Source organism: Myxine glutinosa, chromosome 11, assembly GCF_964187855.1.
Source record: "Myxine glutinosa chromosome 11, kmMyxGlut1.1, whole genome shotgun sequence".
Taxonomy (NCBI): Eukaryota; Metazoa; Chordata; class Myxini; order Myxiniformes; family Myxinidae; genus Myxine; species Myxine glutinosa.
In genome coordinates this window covers 136338140-136357391 of record NC_136271.1, presented here as the reverse complement: position 1 = coordinate 136357391, position 19252 = coordinate 136338140, and the positions used below count along the sequence as shown (strand labels likewise).

General features: G+C 44.1%; 1 protein-coding gene across 6 annotated transcripts in view; it reads left to right on the top strand.

Moving 5' to 3' along the window:
• Positions 1 to 19252, top strand: part of LOC137436828 (kinesin light chain 1) — a 93866-nt gene that overhangs the window by 6561 nt on the left and 68053 nt on the right. For all 6 annotated transcript variants that reach the window (XM_068130972.2, XM_068130973.2, XM_078787165.1 and 3 more), the window contains exons 4-9: positions 1948 to 2020; positions 4668 to 4893; positions 13998 to 14085; positions 14371 to 14472; positions 14645 to 14818; positions 14977 to 15076. In XM_068130972.2, the coding sequence (XP_067987073.1) occupies positions 1948 to 2020; positions 4668 to 4893; positions 13998 to 14085; positions 14371 to 14472; positions 14645 to 14818; positions 14977 to 15076 (763 nt within the window). The remainder of the gene's footprint in view (positions 1 to 1947; positions 2021 to 4667; positions 4894 to 13997; positions 14086 to 14370; positions 14473 to 14644; positions 14819 to 14976; positions 15077 to 19252) is intronic.

Sequence of the window (19252 nt, the reverse complement as noted above, 5' to 3'; positions counted from 1 at the left end):
CTATTCCCATCATCTTTCGCAATTCGTCATTTGTCTTCCTCTCTCTCAACGATACTCCGCACATCCACCGAACCATTGGCATTTCCACCCTATTCATATCCAAATCCATATATCGTATCCATATTCAGATCTTCACCAAAATCGAATCGATTCGGTCTTGTCACACACCCAACCGGTCCACCAAGTTTCGTCCAAATCCGTCCATAACCTTTTGAGATATTGTGCTATATATAGGTTTTAGGTCTATCACTCAATGGTGAAGAATCACTTAAAAGAATTCTCTGATCTGGATCGGGATTCGGTGGTGGCAGTAAAAATAATGCTACATTCTCTAAAGGTTAATAATAAATTTGTTTGTGCCACAGAGAGGCTGCGCTGAGCTTCGTGGGTCATGAACCTATAATGAGCAGCTAACTTTGTAAATTTGCAACCATGACTGCAGAATGTTGTCCTATTATAATCACTGCAATTATTTTCCTTTGTGTTGAAGCTGTAATTATTCTGGGATTAGGAAGGGTGGATCAGGTTTTGTGCCTTTGAATATGCCTTTTGGTGGGGAGGTGCTTATGAAGACAGACTGGTAATTAAAGTTGATTGTATTACTCCCTGTAATGTTAGAAATGTCATCATCTGTGCCTAATATTAGCTTGCCTTTTCAGTGAACTCCTTGCTATGCTAAATATTGAACCACCTTTCATTTTATTTGTTTTTGGAGCCACATTTAAAGAAACTTCTACATTTTATATTATTTATTTTATTTTTTGACGTAACTGCTAAAATACATTTTAGAAGACATTGAATGATTACGGCTTGACTGTAATTGGTGGACAATGTATCGGCTGTTATGGAGGAGGTAACTGTAATGAGGCCACAAAGAACATGATGATGTGCAATATCCAACAGAGAATACGACACTTTCAAAATGGTGTAATCCGCCTCCGATCACTCAGTGATCATGTGTACAAACTCCAATTAACAGAGTCAATTGGGGTGGCCTAGCCCTTTTTCCTGCCTGCCAGATAAGGATTGTAAAATGGAATGATGAAAAAAAGCTTGTAAACATACTAGTGAGAAAGGTGTGTGCCGCTGCACAATGAAACAGTTGGAAAACTTATTGATCAACTTGTCCAAAAAGTTGATATTATGCCATCCGTATTGCAAAAACTCTCTGATATGGGCCCCTGAAAGGCGGAAGGTTCATAGATGGGCGTGTTCCAGCCAAACCTTCGTGCTTCTTAACACCGATGGGAATGTCATATCTGGGGCTTGTCAGTGCACAGGGTAAGTTTTTAAAATGATGATATTTACCAACACAAGGGTTTGAAGGGGTGGAAGGTGGGTGTGAGTGTGAGTGTGAGTTGTATAAGCTGTGAGTGCTGTACAAATATATATTTTTTGTTTGGTTCCGGGGCCATAGGATAAGTTTTAATAGATTTTTGTATCGGTGAATTAAAAGAAGAAGCGTCCATTCGTATGTGTAAGTTATAACCACGGCCGCCGCTAGCTAATTGTGATAGGAACGGGACGCCTATCATCCCTGGATACTTCTCGTATTCATAAATTCTCGTGAGTCGGATTTGCATTCAGGAACAGAACGATTATGGTGAACCATTTTGAAATTGCCACTCTTTCATCCAAATGCTGAAAATTATGTTTAAAAGCCGGTTTGAATCCCAGATTTTGTACTAGCATTGGCAGGTTAGAAGTGCCCATCGAGCTGAACCGAGTCATTGTAAACATACACACAGCACATGCTCAAAAGGCCTTGTTTAGCATTCATCCGTCATTTTGAAGGTCCTGTATTAGTTATGTTATTTCAAGTGTAATAGATTATAGAAGTCTGGTTTGTTCATATTTTCCTGTTCTTTTTCACTGCACATTTGTTTCCCTCCATCTTACTGTCTCTCATCTTTTATTCGTTATTCTGCATATTTTTTTTCCTTCCAGGTGGAGAAAGAGACTGAGGAAGTAAAAGAGCCTTTGGATGATCTCTTTCCCAGTGAGGAGGGTGGACCAGATGGTAAAGAGGTCACTTCAAGTTGTTCTATTTTATTTATTATTCAAGTTATTCTATATTATTCAAACTCCTGAGCTTGTGCTGGGGAGATTACTGTAGCTAAGCAATAGTGTCTTTAGCTATTTTAGGTTAACAACACAAAGACAATGGAATATTTCTCTGAATTAAAAATATTTACAAATGCAATAAACTAGTCAAGAAAATTTTGCTTTGTATGCTCATGAGACGGAGAAAGGTTGTTTTTGTGGAGATTCATCAAGAAAGATCATGGCTGATAGTGAGACACAGGAGTTTGAATGACTGATCTTCCTCAAGAGGATTGTTAAGGAAGTAGGTTGGGGGAGGGGGAGTTGCCAGACAATCCTTTTGGAGAAAGATAGTGAGATTTGTTAGGATTGAAAGACATATTCCAAGTGTTTGACTACTTGTTATTTTGTTATGGCCTGAAGAGAGGTAAGAGGCTACAGCGTGCCTGTCTGAAGGATGAGGGATGTTATGGCAGAGGGTGGCATCATCAGCAAATAGTTAGAGGATTTTGCAGAGATTCAGAGAGATCATTTATGAAGATCGGTGATAGGACTGGGCCCAGAATACTGCCCAACCATAAGGCACTCCAGCCTTGACTGGGAGAGGGGATGAAAGAATTCCGTTGAGTGCCATATGTTGGCTGCGAGAGTAGAGAAGTCAGTAAGCCATGTGTGGAGTTGTTCTTGGATGCCATAGGCAGAGAGTTTGGAGAGTAAGGCAGGATGCCAGACTGTATCAAAATTATGAGATACACCACATTACCAAAGGTATGTGGACAACCGAACATCACAAATCATGAGTGGGTCTCCTCCTTTGATGCTATAACAGCCTCCACTCTTGTGGGAAGGTTTTCCACGAGATGTTGGAACATTGCTGTGGGGATTTGCTTCCATTTAGCCACAAGAGCATTAGTGAGGTCAGGCACTGATGTTGGGCGATTAGGCCTGGCTCGCAGTTGGCGTTTCAAGTCTTCCCAAAGGTGTTCGATGGGGTTGAGGTCAGGGTTCTGTGCAGGCCAGTCAAGTTCTTCCACGCCGATCTCTACAAACCATTTCTGTATGGACCTCACTTTGTGCACAGGGGCATTGTCATGCTGAAACAGGAAAGGGCCTTTCCCAAAATGTTGCCACAAAGTTGGAAGCACACAATCATCTAGAATGTCATTGTATGCTGTAGCGTTAAGATTTCCCTTCACTGGAACTACGGGGTCTAGCCCGAACCATGAAAAACAGCCCCAGACCATTATTCCGCCTCCACCAAACTTTACAGTTGGCACTATGCATTTTGGCAGGTAGTGTTCTCCTGGCATCCGCCAAACCCAGATTCGTCCGTTGGACTGCCAGATGGATGGTGAAGGGTGATTCATCACTCCAGAGATCGCGTTTCCACTGCTCCAAAGTACAATGGCGGTGAGCTTTACACCACTCCAGCCGACACTTGGCATTGCGCATGGTGATCTTTGGCTTGTGTGCGGCTGCTCAACCATGGAAACCCATTTCATGAAGCTCACGATGAACAGTTGTGCTGACGTTGCTTCCAGAGGCAGTTTGGACCTCGGTAGTGAGTGTTGCAACTGAGGACAGACGATTTTTACGTGCTACGTGCTTCAGCACTCGGCGGTCCTGTTCTTTGATATTGTGTGGCCTATCAATTTGCGGCTGAGCTGTTGTTGCTCCTAGATGTTTCCACTTCACAATAACAGCACTTACAGTTGACCGGGGCAGCTCTAACAGGGCAGAAATTTGACGAACTGACTTGTTGGAAAGGTGGAATCCTATAACAGTGCCACGTTTAAAGTCACTGAGCTCTTCAGTACGGCCCATTCTACTGCCAATGTTTGTCTATGTAGATTGCATAGCTGTTTGCTTGATTATATACCTGTCAGCAATGGGTGTGGCTGAAATAGCCGAATCCACTAATTAGAAGGGGTGTTTGCATACTTTTGGTCATGTAGTGTATGTCCAGAGAGACAGCCTCAATCTCATGTTTGACATTGAGGGTGTCCAGCCATTCTTGGGTGAGTAGAAGCAGCATGTCCAAGGTGAAGTGTCCTGTTTGAAACCAAATTGGTGATCTGAGATGAGGTTTTTGGAGAAAAGGAGTGTTTTCATATCAACTGCATTGATGGATCTCATGACCTTACTGATGATTGGAAGTAAGCTTATAGGGCTGTCGTTAAGGGGATCAGTTTTTGCACCTTTTGATGTGGTGCATTGATGTTGGCAGATGTCCAAGCAGATGGAAGATAACCCAGGGCAAATGATTGGGTGAAAAGGGCAGAGGGATGTGTAACAGCAGCAGAGCAGGATTTTAGGACACCTGAGCTGATGCTGTCCAATATGCTTTTGCATCCTTTACAGTTTGGATTTAAATTGGGGTTAGTGAATTTAAAGCCATAGTAAATCGACCAAAATCTTTCCTTAAGATATTCTCTCAATGTCAGAAATGAAAATTTAAAATTTTCTCACTCTACGTTATACCAAAATGAAAAAATATTTACATTAGTTGTGTAATAGATTGATTTTTTTTATATAGGCTGCTATATACATGTATACCACGTTGTACAAGATATAGATATATGCCGTGCAATATTGTTAACCACACATCATTGATATGTCTGGAGGCTCTGCTCAAGGGGATTCGAGCATGCTTCCCTTTCAACACGGCGGGTATGAGGTTCCAGCCAGACTGAAGACCCTGCACAATTTGGTGATTCAGTATGCCTCACAAGGCCGTTATGAAGTCGCGGTGCCTCTCTGCAAGCAGGCCCTAGAAGACTTGGAGAAGAATTCAGGTCGAGATCACCCTGATGTTGCTACGATGCTCAACATCCTTGCTTTGGTGTATAGGTGAGGACCGAAGGACTGATGATTTTACGAAATCCGTGTTGGCATTGGCGAGTTTGTTTTCTTGTTCGGGAATTGAAATGTGGTTTCTGATGACCTCTCTGGTTGCTATACATTACTTGTTAACATGAGGTTCCCTCCTTACTTGTTAACAAGTTTTTGTTTTGGGACTTATTGGTGTAGAGCGTCTATTTATTGTGTGGACTTTAATTGTGGAATTTTGAATCCCTCCCCTCCCCTTCCCTGTAGAAAGTACAAATTGGAACTTTGTCTCCAGAATGTAATGCCACACTGCCAGGGCATCCTCTGAAATATATCCATATCTATCAAACAACAACAACAACATGCATTTTAAAGGCCATTTTCCCTGCTAGAGCGGGGGTTAGCCTTGCGGTCCCCATGACAATCTTCTCCATTTTGCCCTATTTTCTGCATCTCTCCTTGTTAACCCCCTTGCCCGCATTTCTTCTTCCACCATCTTTAGCCAAGTCTTTCTCGGTCTTCCCCGTCTTCTACTTCCTTCTACATTCATTTCCATCACTCTTCTCAACCAGTCACTTTCATCCTTCCTCAACACATGACCAAACCATCTCAACCTGTTCCTCTTCACAGCATCGATCACAGGCTCTATTCCCATCATCTTTCGCAATTCATCATTTGTCTTCCTCTCTCTCAACGATACTCCGCACATCCGTCAAACCATTCGCATTTCCACCCTTTCCAACCTTCGTTGCTGCTCTACGTTCATTACCCATGTCTCGCTCCCATAAATCATAACACTTCTCACACATGCAGCATACACCTTTCCCTTCAGCTTCAACGACACACTCCCCTCATATATCCATATCTATCCATATATATAAAAGAAAGTTTTTGTTTGTTTATTTGTTTTTTGTTTGTTTGTCTGCACGCGCTAATCTCCTGAACGGTGAAAGATAGGAGGAAACCTCTGAAACAAAAAAATGTCCGGATGGGCCCCGGGAAGGTTATAGGCTAGGTGGCGAGGCCGGTCGAGGCCGCTTCGGCCGGGCTGGGCCCATTTCGCAATAAATCTGCTTCTTCTTTCAAAATTCTCTTGCAGTACAACTTATGCACTTAATAGGAATATCTGACTGATTGCAACACATGCTTTCAAAATTCTCTCTTGTGGGGAGAAAGAATCGTTGAGCAAGGAAAGAAAAACAGAAGAAAGAACAAGGAATCGTTGAGCACTAACTGATACTGGGCTCGCGTCAGACCTATGTACAGAAGATTAAATTCATTCAAAAAGAACCCGGGCAACACCGGGTGCATTCAGCTAGTCTAATATATAAAGAAGAAAGTTTGTTTGTTTGTGTTTGTTACTTGCAAAATTGAAGATTTTTCAAGTATATTGGTCGGTTGCGTTTGTTATTCTGTCTGTTTGTTTGTTTTTTCTGTTTATTTGTCTGTCTGTCTGTTTGTCACTCGCCTACAGGTCACAATTCTAAACCGATCGTCATGAAACTTCACCAAGTTGTAGAGGTAGTCACAATTGAGAAGCCTATGGATGTTGAGGTCAACAGGTCACCTGGAGGTCAAATTTCTAAAATCACCAGTTATTACCTATATAAATGCAAGTTACCCAATTGTGTCTGAACAGGGTAAACATCCAACCGACTGCACATATGATACTGGATGATGCCTCATTTAAGAGCTCTTGGGTCTGGACAGTACATGGGGAGGTCTACAAACATCAATATTTACACAATTTCCAGTTATGTGCATTTTTGTTGTACACTTGGGCTGTGTATATGCTCCAGGTTGCTGGTTCACAGACCTACCAGACAAAAAAACCCATTATATCCACAAACTATTTGGTCAATTCCGTCCAACATAAAATTACCTTTTTGTCGATTAACTTCACCGAGAAACCTTAGCAGTCTTTCCAGTTCGTGGCAATTATGCTGTCAAAGGACATCCAAAGCAAACTCCACAAATATTCCACACTCCAATGGGAACGAATTCCCTTGCATACGGAACCTGGGACTCCTTACACATGTGAGCACTTAAGATAGGGGGGGGGGGGGCTTGCGTATTCTTCTGTATTAAATCATTATAAATTATCATACAGTTGGTGGTAATGGTGTTGGCTTAGCGGTTCGGGTGCTGGGTTGGGATCCAAGGATCCTGGGTTCGAATCCTGGTCGATCGCTGAATTAACACCAGGGGGGTTGACTCAGCCCGTCATCCTTCCGAGGTCGGCAAATTGAGTACCAGTTCACTGGTAATTCCCTGTGTGCCGCACGAGGTGACTAACAGGGTTGGCGGCAGGAAGGGCATCCGGCCATAAAACATTGCTTCAAAAAGGGGACCACGGTGCCCAAAAAAGGCCAACCCCTGCTCTGCGGGGAAAAATGGCCTCTAAAGGTGGTACTACTATACAGTATTAAATCATTATAAATGATTATACATTATTCTTCCATATAAATCATTATAAATTGAAATAAAATCACAGGTGAATGATATGTATATGTATAATTTCAAAACACACATGGTCACAAGTGTGCCTCACTGACAAGGTCTTCAGTCAAAGTTATCAGCATCATCCCGTTTCGGCCCTTCACCCTCGATACGGTCAGCTAAGGTTGGCCAGCAGGGGCACATATGTCTCCACAAGCAGCAACTACACTTGGATGCATACGCGCCCCCACCAACAGTCAGCAAGAACACAAACTACAACAACAAAACAACAGCTTCCACTCCCAGAATCTACAGCACTGACAAAATAAAACATGGTGGAGCACTCAACCAACCACCCACCCTTATAACCTTCACTCGACAACAAATCACACACAAGAACTCACACTCACACGCACACAAAAACACACACAAACTAGAGCAATGCGACTGTGTCGCCAATATGCCTCCGCATGTCACGGGTAGATGCCCTCGTTCACTGTCCTACAAATAAACAAGTTTGATTTAAGTCCCTTCAGCTGTTTTCAAGTATCACATTTTCACCAGCCATGACAGGTTTCACATCGATTTGTGAAGCGGTTTCAGAGAAGGGATATTTTTTAAATATCGGCTTTGAAGCTAATATGGTTGCCACACCACGTGACGTATAACCTTTAAAAATGTACACTCTGCATATGTATGGATAGGGGATCATGTTTGTGAAGTTTCGTGTTGATCGGTTAAGATTCGTTTTTCTATCCAAGGTGGATGCCAAACCACATGAGCTATGACATCATCATTTTCAAACTACAGACTTGGCATTTAATATGGAATTTTTTTTTTTTCTTGACTTGGGTTTACTTTCTGAACTCAGTATATCAATCTGGTGAGTTTATTTTACACTTCGGTGATTTATTTGTTAAAAGAACCATGTCACTGATTGTCTGTCGCAGCAAGAAGTCAATAACAGGATTATATCACAGGTGGCGTGACAAAATGTACGGACAGGTACATTTGACGATTGGCTTCACAATCGGGTATATAAGGGTTGTTGCGTTCTGTATTAGTGGAAAACAACTGCTGCACGTCTTCAAAAGCTATTGCCGCTTCCCCTGGAGATGGCCCGTCAACTCGACAATGCTGTTTGTCATTTAGTGGTGGCTTTACGAAATTCCGGCATGAAACAGCGTGCTATTGCTTGGCAGTATGGCATCACTCAAGGTCAGGTGTCAAAGATCCTGAAACGAAATGCTCAGAGGGGTGTCCCTACTCCAATACCGAGGTCAGGACGTCCCTGCAGAACCACAAGGAGCGATGATCGCCAGCTGCACCGGTTAGTCTGCAATGGCCGTACCAAGTCAGCTAATTGGCTTAGGGCTGAGTGGCAGCAACTGATAAATGTGCCTGTATCCAGAAGGCTAGTCAACCAACGACTGGTTCAAGCAGGCTATCGCGCCAGGTGTCCCCTGAGAAAGCCATGTCTGACCAGACAACACCGCCAGCGCCGATTGCAGTGGGCCAGAGAGCACCGTAAGTGGCAGCCAGGACACTGGAATCACGTGATCTTCAGTGACAAGTCTAGATTTCTGGTCTATCGTCAATATGGCCACGTCCGAGTGCACAGACAACTGCATGAAGCATACAACGAAGATTGTATAGTGCCAAGAGTCCAAGCTGGAGGTGGTGGGGTGACTGTTTGGGCTGCTTTTCATGCAGGGGGCAAAACTGACCTGGTTGTTCTGAATGAAAACCTGAACCAGTTCAAGCACAGGGCCATTCTGGAAGAAACATTGCTTCCATTTGTTCGTGCAGCCTTTCGAGGAAACTTTGTCTTCCAAGATGGCAATGCACGGCCTCATCGTGCTCGCATGATCCAACACTTTCTTGCTGACCATGGTGTAGAGCATATGGAGTGGCCTGCCATGTCCCCGGATATGAATCCGATAGAGAACTTGTGGGCAGAATTAACGTGTCAAATCGACAACTTGGACCAGCAGCCTGCCTCTGTGCGTGAATTGCAGCAGGCTATTGTAACTGCATGGCAAGCGATTCCTGTCCAAACCTTGGCAAATCTCATGCACAGCATGCCTCAATGTGTACGTGCTCTCCTGAATGCTCGTGGGGGTTACACGAAGTACGAAACTGTAATTTTACTTTCCATAATCCCAGTCGTAATTTAACTTTTGTTTTTGTTAAAAAAAATTTTGGCTGATGTGCAAAATAAAGAGATACTTCTGGAAAACGCACAGAAGTTTAACACAGTACTGTCCGTGAATTGAGTTCGATATCAGTTTACATCACTTTCAAGGATAAATGTATTTGCTTCGAAATGTCAAATGTGGTTTTTGTTTCTTTTAAAGGTCACATTAACAAAATCTAGAATAATTACAACATAATTCCAATGAACTTTTGGTTCTAAGTCATCTTGAAAAGTTTCACCCCCACAAAAAAAATATTCCATATTAAATGCCAAGTCTGTATATACAATAATGGACGTCTTTTCAAAGCTGTCCACGCTCTCATGCTTTTGAAGTTAAGTAATTGTTCACAATTGTGTTTTTGTCGAAACTGTATTTATCTTTCGGTGTGTGTGCCTGTGGTGTGTCCCGAGGAGGATTCTCGGTGTTGATCTTTCATACCTGTATAGAAAATCGTCGGTTAATTCGTGCCGCGTATTTTGAGGCCTTGTACCGTGTCCTACCTTGAGGCTTTGTTTTTCTCAGCGGTCCGTCGATTGTGCTCCAATTACTTTCGTTCTCTCAGTTTTTCCCAGTCTTTTCACCCCATACTTTCTTGTTAAAAATCTAAAAAAAAACAAAAACAAAAAACATTTACTTCTCTGTTCTTATTCGTTGTTCTTATTCATTTCTTCGTTGTTCTTATTCGTTCGTTCATTCTTTGATCACGTGTTTCACCCCCATTTCCCCCAGATAGTTTTCACTGTTAAATTTAAAAATGTTTAAACTTTCCCCTGAAGTACTGTATTCTGTCGTATATTATAACACCTTTTTCTTCTTCTTCTTTAAAAGGGTGCTTTCGACTTGCTCACCAAATCTATTCATTCCAAAAAAAAATTCCCTTCTGAAACTTCCCTCCAAAACTCCCCCCCTAACCCCTCCCCTTATAAACTCCCCCCTCGCCCCACCCTCATTTCTTCTCCATTTCCCCCCTCTAACCCCTCCTCAAAGCGTCCTCCCCGCTTCTTCCCCCTTCCAACTCTCACCTCCATCTCCCCCATCCTTCTGCTGCGCTCTTCCCCCTACTCAAATAACACCTCACTGTGCCTCACCAAATCACCATCAAACCTTTTGTCCACCCCATCCTTCCCTTTCTCCGAGCTATTCTGAAATCTCTGACACACCTTCAACAGCTCTCCCTACCTCTTCCTGCTCTTCCACATCTTACACGACCCCCACCCCCCCCCCCCCCTGTTCTGTATCCGATGATCCCCCTTCCTCTTCATTAACGGTATGGACCTCAAACATCCGGGGCCTTCGTTCAAACTTGACTGATCTCTCCATACAGGTTGCTTCTGACAAACCAGACGTGATCTGCTTAACAGAAACTTTCCTCCTTCATGATGTCTCTGATTCCTTAGTATCTCTCCCGGGTTACTCCCTCCTCCGGTATGATAGACCTGAGCCTCGTCCTGGAGGTGGGGTTGCTATCTTTATCAAAACCTCTCTTCCTCACTCGCCCTGCACTGCCCTCTCTCCACCTCACCCCCAGGAATACCTCTGGCTACGGCTTCCCCTTCGCTCCCACCTTTTGTTCATATGTGTGTTGTACCGTCCACCAAACAGTGATAACTCCATCTACATCTCGCTGTCTGATAATATGGACCAACTTCTATCTACTCATCCCAACTCTCTTTTCCTCATATGTGGTGATTTCAATTGTCACCATGCCAGTTGGCTGGGTGTGGGTACCTCTCTCACCAGCCATGGCTCCTCAGCAAAGGACTTCTGGGACTGACACAATCTGTCAATTTCCCGACCCGGATCTCAGTCAAAGGAGCATCTTCTCTTCTGGACTTGTTTATGACTAACTTCCCTGCAACTGTCTGCTGCTCTTCTTCTGCTCTAATCGGCTCATCTGATCATGTGCTTGTTAAAGTGGACATCTCTCTGACCATTCTCAGAGAGCCTCCTCAGTGTCGACGAGTCTGGCATTTCTCTCAGGCCAACTGGCACGGTCTTCAAGCAGCCATCAATCATCTGGACTGGTCTCCGATCTCTACCGCCTCTGACATCAACTCCTCCTGGGAATTCTTCCAAAGTAATTTGCTCTCTCTCATGCACAGATTTATCCCATCTCGTCTTCAGTTGTCATACCCTTCCTACCGTCCATGGTACACGGAATCTTGTGGTGAGGCTGTTGCCCAGAAACAACTTGCCTTCGTCTCCTGGAAAGCAAATCCAACGGAAGGAAATCTCATTTCGTTTCACAAAGCCCGAAACAAGTGTGTGTCCACCCTCAGGAGAGCCAGGACACAATATCTCTCCGTTCTTAAGACCGAACTCTCTTATCTGTCTCCCTCTTCCAAATCCTGGTGGCGTCTGGTCAAATCTGTTTCTGGTGTTTGTTCCCCCTCCATCCCCTCCCTCACCTCAAACGGCTACACAGCTGACTCCGCACGTGAAAAAGCTGAATGCCTCAATTCTGTGTTTGCCGCTAAATCTTGTGTCCCAAACCCATCCCTCTCTGTACCCACCATACCCAGTCGTACCCAGCTGCTCCTGGATTCTGTGTCCTTTCCTCCTGACGAGGTGGAAAAGTTTCTGTCAACCATCGACTCTGATTCTGCAACTGGACCTGATGGCATCAGGCCACGAGTCCTAAAATCCTGTTCTTCCGCTCTTTCACTCCCTCTCTCTGTTCTTTTCACCCTCTCTTTTGCTCAAGGTCATCTGCCAGCATCTTGGAAATCGGCAAACATTACCGCTTTACACAAAAAACGACAGTGATAGTCCCTCTTCCATGAGTGACACAACTCCGACCCTGAAGGTTTTGTCTCAATCACTTGTGGTTGCTGAGAAAAATGAGGTTTAGCCTGTATGGACGGACGTACGTATGTACGTACGGAAGGACGGATGGACAACCCGAAAACATAATGCCTCCGGCCACCTTCGGGGGCGGAGGCATAAAAACACCCACACAACCAACGAGAGCTGTCTTATAACATACACTGCACAAAACAACAAACATAAACCCATATCTATTCCTCCTCTACTCTCAATCACTACCGTACACACACACACACACACACACACACACACACACACACACACACACACACACACACACACACACACACACACACTCAAAAAACACTCATGCAAAAGCACACAAGTGTGTATAATAATATAATAATATATGGTATATATATTATTGAGTAAAGTATGGGAAATATTAACGAGTAAGGTCCAAAAGAATGTAACTATGGTTCAATGGTTCATGTAAACATGCAATTTTCCCCCATGGCAACCAGGGGGACCTGGGAGTACATACCTCCTATTTCCCCACCCTAATCTGGCTATGCATGTGAGTGAATATTATGTGGACTTGGTGTCAGAATTCGGAAAGGGGGTTGAGGCGTTGAGGACTTGGGGTTCGGAGAGTGGGGGGTTGGGGGGTTGAGTTTTAGACTTGAAGAAGAAAGGGGGAGGAGAGGAGAGGAGTGGAGTTGTGGTTGTGATGGGGAGGTGGAGAGCGGGTTTGAGGACTTTGCTTTGATTGGGAACGGGGTTTGAAGACCCGGGGCTGGGGCTGAGAGAGAGGGGGGGCTGTGGGGGGGGGGGGGTGGAGGACTTGAAGTCACATTTTATATTATGCGAAATTTCCATTTTTTCCTGCTATTGTGCTGTCAAAGGACATTCCTAGCAAACTTCCAAAATATTCCATAATCTATTTGGAATGTATTACATCAGCCCAGTGAAACCGGTTTATCTGCTCGTTGTATCATGGGATATGGTTAGTACTCCATATATAGTGATGAGGGATGGTACGGGAAAAACAATATTGGGTGTTTACCCACCCTATATAGGTGGGTATAGAATGTGAATTTGATGAGGAGAGCTTTGAGCCTGGAGTGGAGCTCTTGCTGAAAGGGGTGGAGCTTGCATTAAGTAAGCAAACTCGCTTTTATATACAGTACATACTGTACAACATTGATATCATCCCAAAGTCACCTAAGTTGCAGCAAAACCTAGACTAGCTCTATGCATTCATTACTCTATACAGCAAATTGTTCTTCAAAAGAACAGTTTAAATGTATGAAGAATACACAAAAAATTTACATTTATATTGGGAACTGCATTCCGGAGGTGGCAACAAACCACAGGACTCAAACTGCGAGAGGAGTTAATTACCCTATCATTATGATTGTATGAAAATTATATATGTGTGTGTGTGTGTGTGTGTGTGTGTGTGTGTGTGTGTGTGTGTGTGTGTGTGTGTGTGTGTGTGTGTGTGTGTGTGTGTGTTTAAACTGCAATGTCATGTTTTAATGGTTTCAGGTGAGAGGAGTATGGAGTATGTGATCATGCCCCAAACGTAATAAAAATACGGCCCTGAACACGTTTTTATCTTCATCAATTTTGAAATGTTTTTATTTGGTGTGTATAATTCTGTGATTGTAATGTTATATTGTATGCAGTTGTTTAATATTGACCCTCCTGCTGTGACAGAGATCAGAACAAGTTCAAGGAGGCAGGTAATCTGCTGAACAATGCTCTAACTATCCGTGAAAAGACCCTCGGAGAAGATCACCCTGCTGTAAGTATATTATGGGGAGTACACCTTCTAGTAAGCATGCTTATAAATTGGAATATAAAATAATAAAGTGACAATCTAGCAACTACTTTGGGATGTCATCAGAGATGTGTGCTGAACATTGGATTTGCCGTGGCAGGATAATTTCCATGAAAATAAAAGCTCCAACTATTTTGCTTAATTGTTCAGCAGAATGCACCACCTGATCTTGTTACAGATGAGACGTGCAATAGTCTTTGCGAGAAATTTGACAAAGTCATATCGTGGACGATTTCCTTTCCTCGTCAGGTGGCAGCAACATTAAACAACCTTGCAGTTCTGTATGGAAAACGTGGCAAGTACAAGGAAGCAGAACCACTGTGCAAACGTGCCCTTGAGATCCGACAAAAGGTAAATCCAATCTCTCTTCTGCCTTTGTGATGCCCTCTGTGTATACTCACAAAGGGGTTAAATCTGCTTTAGGGTGCAGGTGTTTTTGGCGTTGCATGGCCCATTTCTGGCCTGAATAAATGTTCTCGCATCAAACATTTCCCCACCATTAATCGTTTTTGTTGCTTTTCAGATATTGGGGAAGGATCATCCAGATGTGGCGAAGCAGCTTAACAACTTGGCCCTGCTCTGCCAGAATCAGGGGAAGTATGATGAGGTGGAGCAGTACTACCGGCATGCACTAGAGATCTACAGGGATCGCCTAGGCCAAGATGATCCCAATGTGGCCAAGACAAAAAACAACCTGGTACTGTGGGCCCACTCCATATGGATTTTGAGAATGCATAGTGATACTTGACCGAGGAACAGTAACAATAAAGGAGAATCTGACGTTTTGAGGAAAATGTAACTTTTGTGAGTGCAGATGATGATGTCCCCTCCTCTCACCTCCTTAATGTTCCACAGGCCTCTTGTTATTTGAAGCAAGGAAAATTCAATGAGGCTGAGGCCTTGTACAAAGATATCTTGACACGAGCACATGAAAAACAGTTTGGATCATTCGATGGCAAGTACCGTAATTGGTTTCCAATCGAATTTATTAAACCACCAAAACACAATAAAACGTTTGTGGTCCTCTTATTGTTTGCACTTTTTCTAGGTCTCCACAGCTGGAGGCTGGAGGCGACATGTTTTTGGTTGTCCGTCATCCGTTATCGATTTTATGTTCTTGTTTTGTTATGACAATAGCTTGTGAAGCAATGTAGGGAATTCAAACAAACTTAGCACAAGTATAGAGTGTGATATGAAGATGAACCGAATCGATTTTGGGTGCAAAATGTCTATGGTTCAAGGCAGGGATTCCTAAACCCAGGGTCGTGACCCAAACTTGAAAAAAACCCTCAAAATCCTGGTTTTTGAGGGTTTTTTTTTTTTTAAGTTGAAAGCGTTTTCTCAGCCAATTTTTTTTTATCATAGGTACCAGTACCATTTGGGTTGCGATTCGAATGGGATTTCAAATTTTGGGTCATGGGAACCACTGGTCTAAGGTAATGTACCCTTTGTTTTTGTTTTTTAAAGGTGATAACTTGTATACCACTGGAAAGATCATATGCCCTTTGAACAAATTGAGATCAAATGTAATAGTGGGTTTACATTTCGGTAAGAACATGGTATTCTGGAACACACAGCACACATGATGCCTGAAGTGGTACTTGGAAAGTGTCTAAATATAACAAATTATACATTGGCCTCACCCGGTTTACATTTGCCCCACCCGTTTTTTTGTTCTCTCCTTCCTTCATAACTTGATCCTCTCCAGCCGACACCTTTCCAATACTTCTTCTCACCATACTTCTTCAACTTTATCCTTCTTCCTCTGATCCACTTTCACCTAACTTTCAAAAAAACAAATCAACGAATCATTAAAAAAGTAGGCCTCTCCTCCCGTACTAACATATTGCTTAAACACCTCCCTGTTCCTTCATTCTCTGCTCTCCTGGCTGTCAATCTCCTATTCTATTCCTGCTTCTGAACCTGTGCTGAAATCCTTAATCCCCCTTCGGAATCCTTCATGCCCTCATTTAGGGAATTTCCCCAGATAGTTTTCACGGTTCAGTTTTTAAATGTTTAAACTTTCCCCTGAAGTGTTGTATTCTGTTGTATATTATAGCACATTTTTCTTCTTCTTCTTTAAAAGTTTGTTTTCGAGTTGCTCACCAAATCTCTTCATTTAAAATAAAAATTCAATCTCTTACAGTTCTTCCTTCCTTCATTCCCTAAACTCACCTGCATTCCACCCCTCCTCCAACGTTTTCAAATGGATCTCTGATGAAAATCGCAAGAAACTCATTTTGCAATAAATGTTCATTTTCCATTAATCGTCCAACACTTTCTAAAATCCAAACACATCCTTCCCCTCCTAAATTCCCCCCTCACCCATCCCTTTCAAATCTCCCCCCTTGCCCCTCCCCTCTTAAACTCCCCCCTCACCCCTCTCCTCCTAAACTCCCTCCTCACCACTCTCCTCCTAAACTCCTCCTAACCCCTCCCCTCCCAAACTCCTCCTCACCCCTCTCCTCCTAAATTCCCACCTCACTCCTCCCTTTCAAAACTCCCCCCTCCCCCCTCCCCTTCAAATCTCCCCACCCTCCTTTTTTTCTCCAATTCTCCCCTCTCACCCCTTCTCCTCCCCACTTCCTCTCCCTTCCAACTCTTGTCTCCATCTCCTCCAACCTTCTTCCTCGCTCTGCCCCCCCTCAAACACCTTACTGTGCCTCATCCAATCACCATCAAACCTTTTGTCCTTCTCATCCTTCCCTTTCTCCTAGGTCTTCTGAAATCTCTGACACACTATCAACAGCTCTCCCAACCACCTCCTCCTCTTCCTCCTCTTATCCTACCCCTCCCCTCCCCTGACCTGTATCCGATGCCCCCCTTCCTCTTCCTTAACGGTATGGACCTCAAACATCCGGGGCCTTTGCTCGAACCTGATTGATCTCTCCATACAGGTTGCTTCTGACAAACCAGACTTAATCTGCTTAACAGAAAGTTTCCTCCTTCAGGATGTCTCTAATTCCATAATATCTCTCCCTGGTTACTCCCTCCTCCGGTATGATAGACCTGAGCCTCGTCCTGGAGGTGGGGTTGCTATCTTTATCAAAAACTCTCTTCCTCACTCTCCTTGCACTGCCCTCTCTCCACCTCACCCTCAGGAATACCTCTGGCTATGGCTTCCCCTTCGCTCCCACCGTTTGTTCATATGTGTTCTGTACCATCCACCAAACAGTGATGACTCCATCTACAGCTCGCTGTCTGATAATATGGACCAACTTCTATCTACTCTCTTCCTCATATGTGGTGATTTCAATTGTCACCATGCCCATTGGCTGGGTGTGGGTACCTCTCTCACCAGCTGTGGCACCTCAGCAAAGGACTTCTGCGACTCACTGGGACTGACACAATCTGTCAATTTCCCGACCCGGATATCAGTCAACGGAGCATCTTCTCTTCTGGACTTGGTTATGACAAACTTCCCTGCAAATGTCTGCTGCTCTTCTTCTGCTCCAATCGGTTCATCTGACCATATGCTTGTTAAAGTGACATCTCTCTGGCCATTCTCAGAGAGCCTCCTCAACATCGGCGAGTGTGGCATTTCACTCAGGCCAACTGACACGGTCTTCAAGCAGCCACCAATCATCTGGACTGGTCTCCCATCTCTACCGCCTCTGACATCAACTCATCCTGGGAATTCTTCCAAAGTAAATTGCTCTCTCTCATGCACAGATTTAACCCATCCCGTCTTCAGTTGTCATACCCTTCCTCCCGCCCATGGTACATGGAATCTTGTGATGAGGCAGTTGCCCTGAAACAACTTGCCTTCGCCTCCTCGAGGGCAAATCCTACGGAAGGCAATCTCATTTCCTTTCACAAAGCCCGGAACAAGTGTGTGTCCACCCTCAGGAGAGCCAAGAAACAACATATCGCCACTCTCAAGAGTGAACTCTCAAACCTGTCTCCCTCTTCCAAATCCTGGTGGTGTATTGTCAAATCTGTTTCTGTTGTTTGTTCCCCCTCCATCCCCTCCCTTACCTCAAACGGCTACACAGCTGACTCCGCATGTGAAAAAGCTGAATGCCTTCACTCTGTGTTTGCCTCAAAATCTTGTGTCCCAAACCCATCTCTCTCTGAACCTACCATACCCAGTCATACCCAGCTGCTCCTGGACTCTGTGTCCTTCTCTCCTGACAAGGTGGAGAAGCTTCTGTCAATCCTCGACTCTGATTCTGCAGCTGGACCAGACGGCATCAGCCCACGGGTCCTAAAATCGTGCTTTGCCGCTCTATCTCACCCTCTCTCTGTTCTCTTCACCCTCTCTTTTGCTCAAGGTCATCTGCTTTCAGCTTGGAAAATCAGCCAACATCACCGCTTTGCACAAAAAAGGTGCAAAAACAGATCGTTGCAACGACAGACCAATCACCCTGCTCCCAATCATCAACAAAGTCATGGAATCCATCATTCCTTCTGATATCAAATCCTTTCTCTTCTCCAATGGCTTGATCTCTGATCATCAATTTGGATTCAGACCAGGTCACTCTACTCTGGACATGCTGCTTCTGCTGTCTCAACAATGGATGGAGGTCCGCAATGTCAAACAGGAAATTAGAGCTGTCTCCCTTGACATATCACGTGCCTTTGATACGGTCTGGCACCCCGCTCTGCTCACCAAACTCTCCTATGGTATCCATGGAAATCTCTGCGCATGGCTTGCAGACTTCCTCTCTGGTCGTAGTCAACGTGTGGCCCTGAATGGATTTCTCTCATCTCCCCTTCCTAGTCAGGCTGGAGTTCCCAAGGCAGTGTTCTGGGCCCTGTGCTTTTTCTGGTCTTCATCAATGATCTCTCCGACTCTCTGGAAAATCCTCTCTATCTCTTTGCTGATGACTCCACTCTCTGCCGCTCCCTATCCCAACCCTCAGATCGGCAGGCACCAACCTCTTCACTCTCTGCAGACCTGGAAAAACAAGTGGAACATGTATTTTAATCCTGACAAATCTCACACTCTCACAATGTCGCTTCGAAAAGACCATCTGGACAACCCTCCCATCTACTTTCTCAACAATCCTCTCCAAGAAGTCTGTCACTCAATCTCTTGGGTCTCACAATCTGCCATGATCTTTCATGGGAAATACACATTTCATAGATGGCCTCCAAAGCCAGTCGCCGACTGGGCATTCTCTGTCGT